This window comes from Aspergillus vadensis (genome assembly GCF_003184925.1).
Source record: "Aspergillus vadensis CBS 113365 unplaced genomic scaffold BO88scaffold_41, whole genome shotgun sequence".
Lineage (NCBI taxonomy): Eukaryota > Fungi > Ascomycota > Eurotiomycetes > Eurotiales > Aspergillaceae > Aspergillus > Aspergillus vadensis.
In genome coordinates this window covers 45,276-56,847 of record NW_020292079.1, presented here as the reverse complement: position 1 = coordinate 56,847, position 11,572 = coordinate 45,276, and the positions used below count along the sequence as shown (strand labels likewise).

The following is an 11,572-nucleotide window of genomic DNA, read 5'->3' as shown; positions in this document are numbered from 1 at the left end:
GGCTATCACCTTAGCTACATATTGTATTACTGCACAATACCCGGTATAGTAATTACATTACGCAAAGTTCAATCGCCGAAGAAAAGAGAACAAACGCCGCGCTGCGGCGACTTATGTATGCCCCTTACGATTGTCTGGACCTATACAAAAAGAATAGCTATATCCGAACGAACCAATCTATTCAACTAAACCTAGACATTAATCATTGATATTACGTACTAGTAGTAGTTCCTCTCTATTTTAAACCCCCCCGCCATGCTATGCGTATGATGCCAAAACCAACAAAAACAGAAAGACCAGAGGTATCTCGAACAACAACAATCTGACAACTAACAAACAAACCCCAGTAAACAAAACTTTTAACCCGACCTGCCTTCATCTCAACTCAGGAAAGACCGGCCAATTATAGAACGTGGGGTATATATGGAAACGCAAAGGGTATAAGAAGGAAGCGAGCAAAGGAGAGAAATAAAATCAATACCCGTAAACCGAAGCGCGAGACCACTTCCCCCTAGCCCTAATGCGCTTCCCGTAGATATAAAACAAATAAGGGATGGGAATCAACGCAACAGCGACGAAACCCAACACACTCGCGGCCCAATCCACGCCCAGACGATGAAACATGATATTAGCGAAGAGGGGGAAACAGCCCGCGAACAAACTTCTCAGGAACGTGTTCGCGGCAACAGCACTCGCCGAAACCTTCTGGAAGGTATCGATGAGGTAATTCAAGGCGGCTTGGAAGATGGTGAAGAACCCGAAACCCATGCAGACAGCGCCGATGATGGGAGCGATCCAATGGATGTGGGGATCACTGGTCCAGGCGAAGATGAAGAGGCCAGCGGCGAAGACGATCGAGCCGAGCATCATTGGTGGGAGACGGGCTTCGGGGACGGGGAAGTTATTGTTCGCTTTGAAGCGGGCGATGTAGAATTTCTGGTTGAAGAGGTTGATGCAAGCGCCGAAGAGGATACCGACGAGGTAAGCGAGGAAAGGCAGGGCGCCGACGACCTGGTTCCAGCCGCGGACTTCTTGGAATTCGATGGGGAAGGAGGCCAGACTGAGGTAGAGGATGCCGTAGACGAAGGAGGCGTAGATGGCGACGAGGAAGCAGATTGGGGTGGTGAGGAGGGCGAAGGGACGGATGAGGTACTTGTTGCCGAGTTCTTTGAAGGTGACGTCCCATTCTTCGTGGCGGGCGTGGAGGGCCCAATTGCCGGTTTCGAAGCGGAGGCGTTGGGCTTTGTAGACGAGGAGAACGGCCGGGTAGCTTTCGTCGAGGAAGATCAGGTCCATCGCGAGGAAGAACATCATCATGATTCCTGTGATGTATTCGGTCCATCGCCAGCCGAGGTAGCTTTGGCAGATGGCTCCGCCGACAATCGGACCTAGTACTGGTCCGCCGACGACGGCCATGGCGTAGCCGACGATGGCGGCGCCGCGTTGCTCCGCGGTCCAGATGTCGCTCAGGACTCCGCCGGTGTTGGTGACGGGCGCGGAGCCGAAGAAGCCGCAGAAGAATCGGGTCAGCATGACGGTTTGGAGGTCTTTGGCTGTGGCGGTGCCGAAGGAGAAAATGGCGGCGATGAAGTAGGGCGCAAGGACGGCGGGCTTGCGTCCGTAGACTTCGGATAGAGGTGCCCATACGAGGGGACCGAGTCCTGACTAGGTCAGACTATGCGCAGAGAGCGAATGATGGTATGGATGGAGACCTACCGAAACCGAACAACAGCAGCGTTGTACCCAATGTCCCGACTTCCTCTCCCACGCCAAACTCCGCATCGATTTGCTTGGTGCCTGTGGAGAAACTGCGCCTTGTCAGTACCTGGAATATAGAACTGCGGCAACGGTAGAAGAGCAAGCATACATCGAACTAGCCCAAGTCGCACCTAGTTATCGCACGCGCCCACTGTCAGCACCACATCACCTAAAGAGATTCAACCAAGTATACCAGCAACCGCACATACCCATAGTAGTCAATCCATACAAAATCGTGGTAACCGCCTTCTTGCGAAAACTCCAATTCATCGGCCTGTACGGATCATCCGGCCCTTCAAAGTCAACAATGACGTCCTCGGAGGTCTTAGTATGCGACAGCGGATGCGTGAAGCGGGCAGTTTGCCCCGGTTCGCGACTGCGAATGCGCGAGATCACTGAATGCGCACGGTTCTCGAGCGCCGACATGCCCGAAGCCGCGGTGGTTTGCTTCTCCAATGCAGTCGGGTCGTCCGGGTGCACGTATGCGCTGTGGTGGTCTTCGGAGGACTCGACATCTTCGGATGAGAGCGATGATGAGCGGGAGTGCTCACGTCGCGACATCTTGAGGAGCTATATTCAATCAATTGATTTAATTCCGAGTTGATAAACGGTAAATAGAATCCTTCGAGTCACTATGCATATGCGAGAGGAAAAAATGATATCAGAGGGACGGAATTAATTAAAAATAAATGTCCCCGATAAAAATGATGTAAAAAAAATCTCCGAATCTCCGAAAAGCAAAAGTAAAAGGTGGGAGGGGATAAGATAATTGCCGAACATGCAACAGAGATATATCGGAATGATTCCAACCGCCACACTTCTGAGAAAGTACCTGAGACAATGAATGAATGAATGATTCAACAAGTGGAGGCAAAGATCCAAATCTCCTGTCAGTCAGGGCAGGCAGGATATGCCAGTATCTTTAGGGCACATTTCCTCACTGGCGTGGAACCGAAGCCCGAAGCCGTTTTATCCGGAGAGCAGCGTCATAGGCATCGGACGTCCGATAACGGGACCCTCCCAATGTTGCTTCGTTGCATTTGCCGCACGCTGATTCGGCCATCTCGGTAGAACAGTCTACCGGATCGACGTCAATTTCCTGGATAGATCAGGTCCTTTTCAATCGCCCTATACGCATCATGAGTCACATCCTGCACGTATCCCAGCCTGACAGGGCAATTCTACCCGGCCAAGAAGAGAGCGCTTGTCAGGGACGGATGCATCCGATGGGGCAGATAGGTGACAGGGCCGGAAACTTATCCGACCCACGGTGATCGTCGCCACCGCTAGAAAGTCTAACTGTCGGTCAAAGAATTCAAGAATGGTCTACTATGGTCTAGACGAGGTGAGAGATACGGGCGGGTCGTGTGTATCTATAATTGTCGCTCCTACGTGGTCAGGGTACCCTTGTAAAAAACAAACAACAAACATGCATTGATTGCTCCGTCTATCCCTTTAATGTCTTGTCTTATCGTAATGTTCCAATGCTGGCGGTAAATGTACAGCGTCATAATACATCAATCATCCATCCTCATCCGGATGTTGTCGCGTGCGCACTCTCCCATTTCTCAACGGCCTCCAGTGCGGCCGTCACTTTGAGCCCAACGCGCGCGTCTAGTTCATAGCTCTCCCACTTGGCTGCTTTCTCCAGGTGCTCTTTGCATTCGCGCACTTGGCGACGCTCCAGCTGTGTATCGTTCTCGGTGCTTCCAGCAGCTGGCTTCTCGCTGGATGACTCCGGTCCTCCGTGGATAGCACTGTACGTCGGGCGCTCCATCCACAGATTGGCCGCCATCTCGAAGTGTGCCACCGGGTAGATCCAGTCATCCTTGAGATGCCCTGTGAATTGAGACTTGTCCTGGCTGAAGATGCTCGTGCGAATGATCTCTTTGGCCTCGTCGTGCCGGCGCATGGCACGGAAGACGGCCGCACGCAGGAGCTGCAGAATAGCCTTCTCTTCCGTACCTTCGCGTGACCATGTCTTATTGGCATCGCTTTCGGACCACGCCAGCTTCGTCATGGATTCTTCCAGCTGTTCCTGGGTCATACGACTGTGTCCGTTCCAGAAAAAAATCATCTCTTCAATTGGATCCACCCCCACGGCATCCACCAAGGGCACCTTCCACTCCTTGGCGCGAGCCTCCCACTTGGCGATCTTGCGAGAAACGAAGACGTCAAACGGTAGCTGCCGAGCCATGAACTTCTTCTTGCCAGCCAATGGCGGCGCTTTCCGGAAGTACTCCACGGCCTTTTCAGCGTGTTTGGCTGCCGCGGTGGCATCCGTTCCAGCAACGTTTCGGTATAGGCTGAGATGGGCCGATCCTGCAATGTAGTAATAGAGTGATCGAGACCAAGAGTTGAGTTCGACGCACTGTAATGGTCAGTTTGATTACGGTCTTCTATACGTCAATCAGGACAGCATACCTCGAGGAAAGACTCTGCGCAAAGCTCGTATCTATGAAGATACATGGCGTTCAGACTCCGTTCGAAAACTCGCAGCGCCTCGACCTGCTTGAGCGGACTGCGGTCTTCTCCACAGAGCAGTTCCAAGGCAACATCTAATTTCTTGTTTGCTCCGTTCATCCGTGACTCCTCCAACAGCCACAACTGACTCTTCGGGAACCGCTTCCGCATCAGGGCCAGCAAGGCCTCTAGCCGTTCCTGGGGATAGCCCTGCACGTCATCGCCGGGGACGGGATCGGGCATGATATCGCAGTACCGGACGAAGCCATTTGAATACCCGAGAATGGAGAAAGCGGCAAGAGCGCCAATCAGGTTGTGGAATTTACTGGCTTGCCAAAGCATCCTCAATCCGCGTTCCTTGTCTCCGTGGAAGCCAATGATTCCCAGAAGCTTACTGAAAGCGGGCGGAACCATGGAGATCAGGAGCAGAAGAATTCCGAAGCAGAAGTTGGCGCCGGAGTGGACGAAGACGTCGATCTGGTTCTTGAAAATGTCCGAATCAGGATCATGGCTCAACATATCAGAAGGACCCGATGCTGATGTTTCGGAGTCCGCGGAAATTGAAAGATCTAAGAAACCCTTCTTCAGGTCGACAGGCTCTACCGGAGATGCAGGAACGGACGTGGGCCCCGCTCCCTGCCCAGCACCCCGTGGCAGACTTTCCGTAGAGGTAGTATCCCCGGAGTTCCGCGCCTGCATGATGAACTTTTGCTCCATCTTAAGAATAGCGTCTAGGGTGATATAGGCCTTTCTGAGCTTATAGAATCCTTTGATACTTTCCGTGAGACTTTCATTCAGGACGCCGACGACGGCGCTCATGAGCTGCGCCATGGCCTGGCAGAGCGCAAATTCCGTTCCGGGGGCATATATTTGTGAGTGGTACGTATTGGGCGCATGAGAGTTGTGTTGCGCGCGATGCTGGTCGTTGGCGGCACTCGTCTCCGCGGCATTGAGTCGCTCCGAGGCTATAGAACATCAGTCATCAAAGGACACCACTAACAGGACAGTGGTCACACTGGTTACACACCCTGACGCATGATCTCCTGTTCAAAACCCAGTGTGGCCCGGATGAACGCAACGACACCTCTGCCAAGCTATATACCAGGCACGAGTTGTAGATCAGCAGAGGCACTACAGAGCTAGTGACTTTGAAGATCGGCAGGTACTTGTCCAAACCAAAGGCATACGCACATTATGAAACGACGAGATTCCTTCAGAAAGACCGTCTTCGGCGCCATCCACATCGTCATTGAGAATTAACGTGGCAGCTGGTGGCCCAACCGGTCAGTCAGCAGAGCGCCTTTAGCACTGACCCCGGAAGAGCGGGGATTCGATCACGCATGGAAAATTGGACATACCCCTCATAGCATCCTCAACTTTAAGTCCGAAATAATTGATTGTCAGCATTAATCGCATTCTAGACGGGGCTGAGAAGACCTCTGTGCTCACTCACGATCTCGCAGTTCGGACAAAGAGTCCAGGGACTGGGTGGAGGCCGGCTTCTTGCCATAGAGCCAGGAGCCTACGCGAAACATGTTCAAAAATGAAGGGAGCCCGGTGAAAACCAGGCCTGCAAGTAGAGAATAATACTAAAAAGGAAGTTGTGCACGAGACGTATGGCGATCAATTAACCAAGAACCGAAGGGCCCCGAAGCAGACGTAGATGGAATGGGAAGATGATCGAATCTCCCATTCGATACGCACCAAGGACGTAGCGGGACTCCGGGAACATAACCCAAGAAAAAGAGAGAGGTGGGGGGGAGATGCAAGAGAATCAATAACAATAGTCCAAAGGCGAACAAATTGTACGGAAGTAGAAAAAAGAAGAGGCGACTCCGAGCCAAGGGCTAGGCCGGATGGCCTGGGGATTATAAGCAACTGGGACCAGAAACAATAATAGCGTCGAACCCACGGTCCACTTTGCGGCGGCGAGGCGGAGCAACTGACTGGAAATTGCCGGGAGTTGCTCACGAACAAGGCTCTCAGAGATCACGATCCAGTGATTTAGCGCATCGGGTACAGGGGATCGATTTTAAATGTCTCACGAATGGGAGGGAGGGAGGAAGGAAATGTTGGACAGAAGTGGGAGCTGGGGTCATGTCCGGTATGTCCGGCAAGACTGGAGGGGAAGAAGGGGAACAACAGTAAAGCTTGACGTCGTCAGGTCGATTTGACTTACTACCTTAGTAGTGCCGCCCAGCCAAAGTTGATCCGACGCCATCGCCTGCGTCTCCGCCTCCGCCGCCGCCGCGACTCTCTCTCTCTCTCATTCCATTTACCTTGCTTGCCAACAACCAACACCACCCACCACCGCCACTTTCGATCTTCTGATCTGTCATCTCTCATTCCTCACCTCTCCTCCTCCCCCTCTCCCTCTTTGATTCCTTCGTACGACCCCTCCTTTCACCTCCCTAAAGCCACCTGTCCGCTGCCCTCCCCCCTCCCACTCACCTACCCATCATGTCGAATCCCACCGCGACCCAGGACACCAAGGCCGAGCCTATCCAACAGCCACAGCAACAGAAGCCCCCGGTGCTGGAAGAAGATGACGAGTTCGAGGACTTCCCCGTTGAAGGTTAGCCATGAACCAGACCGCTGGTCTTCCCCGTCATGCAGAAGAGGGGAGCTAGCTCCGCTTCCAGCCCAGACAAACAGCCAGCCGGCAAAATGAAACTTACGGATGACGGATTGCGCTGACCTCGGAGCTTTTATTACTTACTTGCAGACTGGCCTCAGGAGGAAACCGAACAAGGATCTGCTGCCAACGGCGCAAGCGCTCACCTGTGGGAGGAGAGCTGGGATGATGACGATGCGGCCGAGGACTTCTCCAAGCAACTGAAGTACGTTTTCCCCCCAAGCCAAGCCAAGTCAACCCTCATCGGTCAATTTCATGGGCGCAATAATATCTCCCCATATATTTGCAACCCCATATAAAGCTCAGATGGACTAACCTGTTTTACTTTCAAACTACAGAGAGGAACTGAAGAAGGTCGGGGCATCTAATTAATAGAATTAATGTTAGATGACGGACGGGTTATCGGTTTTAATTGAGATGAACACACATACACACACGCGCAAATTCCACGAAGCATTAATCAACTAGACTTGATTACACGTGCAACTTCTACCCTCACGCAACTCGGTATCGGTAGTGGATCGATGAAACAATTGTCGATAGAACTTATTTTGAGTAAAGAGATTCGTCTGTCTTTGGCGGTGCCGGTCCAGTGGCTAGGTGGCTAGCTAGCCCTGATGCGGCGCTCGTGATGGAGGATTGATTCGTCTGCAGAGGATAAGTCGTCGTCTGCAGCGGGAGGTCTGGTAGCAGGCTTGCTGGCTTGCTTGCTTGCTTGCTTGCTTGCTGCAACTTTGCTGGAAGCGGTGTATGTGGTGCATAAGCACGTTTATGTACTTTCTACGGTTTTATTTACACAAACACCCATTACTGGATGAAATCGAACCCACCGACTATCAACTTCTTGAGGCGGCCCTCCTTGTTGCGACTTCGTTTAAATCCTCCGCTCACAGCTTCGGACCCGTCACTAGTCAGAGATTACATCATCAGAACCTCTCTTGAATATAGTATAGGCAAAACGCGTATTTTGTTGAGATTAATTATCATTCTTTGTACATTACATTCGTAAAGTTGTCCCCTGTCTTGAGGGGGCGCCGGGAAGGGCTGACAGGTAGGTACTACAACAAACCCGCCTGTCCAACTAGTCCAGAGCATGGAAGCTCAACCACAGCTCATCCTCCTCCAAAGCAAACTTGGACGGATTTTTGTCGTGCAGCATCTCCGCATTTCCAGTGAGTGTGATAATATGTCTGTTCAAATTTACTTACTCGACAGGGCAGCAACACCGGGCAGCTCCTTGCCCTCAAGGAGCTCCAGAGAGGCACCACCACCGGTGGAGACGTGGCTGAGCTTGTCCTCGACGCTGTACTTGGCGGCGACGGTGGCAGTGTCACCACCTCCGATGATGACGATAGAGCCGGACTGAGCAGCGGAGACGACGGCATCGAGGGTCTTCTTGGTGCCGTTGGCGAAGGGCTCCATCTCGAAGACACCGGGGGGACCGTTCCAGAGGATGGTCTTGGCCTCGGCAATGGTCTGCTTGTAGAGCTCAACACTCTTCTCGCCAACGTCCAGACCCATGTAGCCGTCGGGGATACCCTCAGCATCGGTGGCAGTGCCGGTCTTGGCATCAGCAGCGAACTTGTCGGCAGTGACGTAGTCAACGGGGAGAACGATCTTGACGTCGTGCTTCTTGGCCTTCTCGACGACCTCGCCGACGATCTTGCTGCCAGCCTCGTCGAAGAGACTGTTTCCGATCTTGACACCCTCCAGGGTCTTCTTGAAAGTGAAGGCCATGGCACCGGTGATGATCAGGCTGTTGACCTTGGGGAGCAGGTTGTCAATCAGCTGGATCTTGTCGGAGACCTTGGCACCACCCAGGATGGCAAGGAAGGGGCGCTGGGGGCTCTCGAGAGCCTTGGCGAAGTACTCGAGCTCCTTCTTGACGAGGAAACCGGAAGCCTTCTGAGGAAGGTCAACACCGACCATGGAAGAGTGAGCACGGTGAGCAGTGCCGAAAGCGTCGTCTGTGGTGTGGAATTAGTACAGAGCTCATGAACTACTGGCCTCCCGAGATGGGAAGGCGAGAAAAGAATGGCTTACTGATGTAGACATCACCAAGAGCAGTCAGGCCCTTGCGGAACTCGGCGACCTTCTCCTTGTCGGCCTTGACCTTCTTGCCCTCGGCATCCTTGGAGCTGCCCTCCTCCTCGGCGTGGAAACGCAGGTTCTCAAGGAGAACAATCTGGCCACCAGTGGCCTTGTTGACGGCCTCCTCAGCCTCGGGGCCAACGCAGTCCTCGGTGAAGACAACGCTGCGGCCAAGCAGCTTCTCGAGCTCGGCAACAACGGGCTTCAGGCTGTACTTGTCGTTCTTCTTGCCGTCGGGGCGGCCCAGGTGGGACATAAGGACAACAGCCTTGGCACCATTGTCGATGGCGTACTTGATGGTGGGCAGAGCACCGACGATACGCTGGTTGTTGGTGATCTCCTTCTTGTCATTGAGGGGGACGTTGAAGTCGACCTGTTCATTGAATTGACTGATTAGCATTGAAGCACTACCTCGACCCCACGATGGTGATTGATGGATAGGTGGGGGTTTCCGGGGTAACAACAACATACCCGGATCAGGACACGCTTGTCCTTGAGGTCGACATCGGTGATAGCAAGCTTGTTGGTGAGAGACATGGTGAACGACGGTGCTACGACAGTCGGATGGGGTCAGAGAATGGGAGAGAGAGAGGTGGGGTGACAAAAAGAAGGGAAGGGGAAATTTGGGGGGGACAGCGTAGTATTAGTAGCACCACGGGGTACGAGGGGATCAAGAAAAATGCCTACTTAATAGGTCCGCGGTGAGCGAGTCTGGTCACTCTAGGCACTGGAAGCTACGACTTCATTCGGTTCGGCGGCGGGGTAAAAGTGGTGGTTATGGGCTGGTGGTGGGGCAGCCGGTGAGAGAAGAAGAATCGCGGGCGCCTCGGGCTGATGCGGGACTGATGTCAGCGACCGTGAATCGATGACGGAAGGGTCCGGGGCCTCAGGGGTGAACATTATGCCTGTTATGCCCCGTTCGGAGCCCCTTAGCCTCGGATCATGGCTGCGATGGGAGGTTCTGTTGCGTCCGGGGGTGGATCTATCAAGCAATCGTTCCGATATTTCTCGTCTATGGAAGCCGGCTCGCTCTCGTGGGGACAACCCCGCCTACAGGAGATATTGGAGCTCGTGCCTGGTTCAATCCCGAAAAAAAAAAAAACACTGGTGTATTCCTTTTGTCGACATGGTTTATCGATCAATGCAATTGACTCCGGTGTACCCACGTTGCTGGACGAAGATGACCTATACACCACCCATGAGAGGAAGAATAACAGAACCCCCAAAGCTCATTTACAGCGCCCAGTAAGCACAAAACGACGCAGGGGAAGAAATAATGACAGACAAATGAGGGAAGAAACGATTGAGAACCTTGTGGAAGCCAGAATATAAGCCCGCTTCTACCCTTACTCGTCCTCCGCAGAGTTGGTCAACGACAGATACGCAGTCCAGGCGATACCGACGGAGGACACAAAGGGCTGGAACAAGATGTATCAGTATCACCGTACACTCCACATCGGTCACAATAGAACTCACAATCTGGAACTGGATAGGTACGACACGGAAGTTCAGGATCTGAACAGCGGGCCACAGGACAAAGTTGGCCTTGAGGGTTGGCAGATAGACGTCCTGGAACTTGCGAGTCAATGCTCTCCTACCTCCTCCCTCGGCGACCGTCATGAAGGAAAAGAAGCACGCCAGACCTGGTGATGTCATTAGCAAACAGAAAGCGCGTTCTTCTTCCTCTAGAGACGCTTCATACCGAAAGGAGCGAACATCAGCTGATCCACGCACACTCTCTTGAGAGCGGGAATCGACGGGTTTCTCTTGGTAAGGGGGAACGTCCTGGACAAGAAACCGAACCAATGGAACTGAATCGGGGCCATGAAGAAACCGTATGACATGAAGCGAGTCAGACGCTCAAAGTCGAAGGCCGGCGCCAAATGTCTAGCATGTCCCAACTCTCCAAGAGCAGGCGGCTTCTCTTTATCAAGGTCATGGATCTCAATCGAGATGAGATCGTTACCATCAGAGGGTCGGCGTCCTCCACGCGCTTTGAAAGCCGTGATCAACTGTGCGACCGTGTCTGCGATGCCACCAAGGATCTAACATGCCGTCCAACGTCAGTCGATCATATGCCAACGACAAATGATTCGTTCGAAGGAACTCTTACCGCATTGGTAACCATAGTGGTCAAAACTAAAGACGACACCAAGTCAGTCAACTCCTGAAGGCGCCTTAGCAAGGGAGCAGCAGCATGACAGCCTTACCTGGTTTCTCCGCATAGTAAGAGTTGAACTTAGCGGCAAGTCGCATTGCAGCCGCCATTTCGATGAGAAAGATTATGGCGTGAAGCAATGGCTAAAAAGGAGAAATATGGAAGGAGTGAAATTAGTGATGAGTTCCCTCATAGGACAAGATTTATTTGTAAGACAATATTGCTTTTACGACAAAAATGTAAAAAACCCCCCTTGGGTGAGATAGGATGGAATTGAGACCAAAAGGGTTTCACATACCAGACGGCCGTAGATGTACCTCCGATTGAGTCCATCGAGTATTCTTCGACGACCAGTGGAGAACATGACGAAGGGCGATGATAGACGATAAGTGATTGGCAAGATGGAAGGGAATCGAAGGCGAACGGCTTGGAAATCCCGGTTGGCGGGCTCGGGGCGAGTATGACGC

General features: G+C 52.7%; 6 protein-coding genes across 6 annotated transcripts; 1 reads left to right on the top strand and 5 right to left on the bottom strand.

Moving 5' to 3' along the window:
• Positions 1 to 166: 166 nt before the first annotated feature.
• Positions 167 to 2,319, bottom strand: BO88DRAFT_399172 (MFS transporter; the record flags this gene model as incomplete). Its single annotated transcript, XM_025705349.1, has 3 exons — positions 167 to 1,661; positions 1,717 to 1,808; positions 1,928 to 2,319. The coding sequence occupies 3 exons, from the start codon at positions 2,317 to 2,319 to the stop codon at positions 475 to 477; spliced, it is 1,671 nt and encodes a 556-aa protein (XP_025557220.1). The 3' UTR covers positions 167 to 474.
• Positions 2,320 to 3,132: 813 nt separating this feature from the next.
• On the bottom strand, positions 3,133 to 5,711 carry BO88DRAFT_409210 (TTC39/IML2 family protein). The gene is made up of 5 exons (XM_025707902.1): positions 5,675 to 5,711; positions 5,580 to 5,597; positions 5,249 to 5,489; positions 4,183 to 5,186; positions 3,133 to 4,129 (listed from the first exon to the last, which is right to left on the bottom strand). Exons 3-5 carry the CDS (start codon positions 5,256 to 5,258, stop codon positions 3,290 to 3,292), a joined length of 1,854 nt encoding a protein of 617 aa, XP_025557219.1. The 5' UTR covers positions 5,259 to 5,489; positions 5,580 to 5,597; positions 5,675 to 5,711; the 3' UTR covers positions 3,133 to 3,289.
• On the bottom strand, positions 5,057 to 5,784 carry BO88DRAFT_409209 (uncharacterized protein). Its single transcript, XM_025707901.1, has 2 exons — positions 5,675 to 5,784; positions 5,057 to 5,597 (listed from the first exon to the last, which is right to left on the bottom strand). The coding sequence occupies exons 1-2, from the start codon at positions 5,754 to 5,756 to the stop codon at positions 5,524 to 5,526; spliced, it is 156 nt and encodes a 51-aa protein (XP_025557218.1). The 5' UTR covers positions 5,757 to 5,784; the 3' UTR covers positions 5,057 to 5,523.
• Positions 5,785 to 6,681: 897 nt separating this feature from the next.
• Positions 6,682 to 7,228, top strand: BO88DRAFT_430449 (proteasome regulatory particle lid subunit SEM1; the record flags this gene model as incomplete). Its single annotated transcript, XM_025709248.1, has 3 exons — positions 6,682 to 6,796; positions 6,947 to 7,061; positions 7,195 to 7,228. 3 exons carry the CDS (start codon positions 6,682 to 6,684, stop codon positions 7,226 to 7,228), a joined length of 264 nt encoding a protein of 87 aa, XP_025557217.1.
• A 699-nt stretch (positions 7,229 to 7,927) lies between these two features.
• On the bottom strand, positions 7,928 to 9,721 carry pgkA (phosphoglycerate kinase pgkA). The gene is made up of 4 exons (XM_025701992.1): positions 9,635 to 9,721; positions 9,419 to 9,498; positions 8,900 to 9,320; positions 7,928 to 8,823 (listed from the first exon to the last, which is right to left on the bottom strand). Exons 2-4 carry the CDS (start codon positions 9,482 to 9,484, stop codon positions 8,057 to 8,059), a joined length of 1,254 nt encoding a protein of 417 aa, XP_025557216.1. The 5' UTR covers positions 9,485 to 9,498; positions 9,635 to 9,721; the 3' UTR covers positions 7,928 to 8,056.
• A 565-nt stretch (positions 9,722 to 10,286) lies between these two features.
• On the bottom strand, positions 10,287 to 11,469 carry BO88DRAFT_477439 (Mpv17/PMP22 family protein; the record flags this gene model as incomplete). Its single annotated transcript, XM_025711971.1, has 6 exons — positions 10,287 to 10,365; positions 10,424 to 10,590; positions 10,650 to 10,992; positions 11,061 to 11,086; positions 11,158 to 11,248; positions 11,404 to 11,469. The coding sequence occupies 6 exons, from the start codon at positions 11,467 to 11,469 to the stop codon at positions 10,294 to 10,296; spliced, it is 765 nt and encodes a 254-aa protein (XP_025557215.1). The 3' UTR covers positions 10,287 to 10,293.
• Positions 11,470 to 11,572: the final 103 nt, after the last annotated feature.

What these genes read in the sequence shown, in the direction of transcription:
- BO88DRAFT_409209 (XM_025707901.1), bottom strand. Translation starts at nt 5,756, where the DNA reads ATGTTTCGCGTAGGCTCCTGGCTCTATGGCAAGAAGCCGGCCTCCACC. An exon ending in TTTGTCCGAACTGCGAGATC is followed by an intron (nt 5,598 to 5,674) that starts GTGAGTGAGCAC and finishes TCGGACTTAAAG; the next exon opens with TTGAGGATGCTATGAGGGGT.
- BO88DRAFT_409210 (XM_025707902.1), bottom strand. An exon ending in GCGCAGAGTCTTTCCTCGAG is followed by an intron (nt 4,130 to 4,182) that starts GTATGCTGTCCT and finishes TGACCATTACAG; the next exon opens with TGCGTCGAACTCAACTCTTG.
- pgkA (XM_025701992.1), bottom strand. Translation starts at nt 9,484, where the DNA reads ATGTCTCTCACCAACAAGCTTGCTATCACCGATGTCGACCTCAAGGAC. An exon ending in ACAAGCGTGTCCTGATCCGG is followed by an intron (nt 9,321 to 9,418) that starts GTATGTTGTTGT and finishes TTCAATGAACAG; the next exon opens with GTCGACTTCAACGTCCCCCT. An exon ending in TCTTGGTGATGTCTACATCA is followed by an intron (nt 8,824 to 8,899) that starts GTAAGCCATTCT and finishes TCCACACCACAG; the next exon opens with ACGACGCTTTCGGCACTGCT.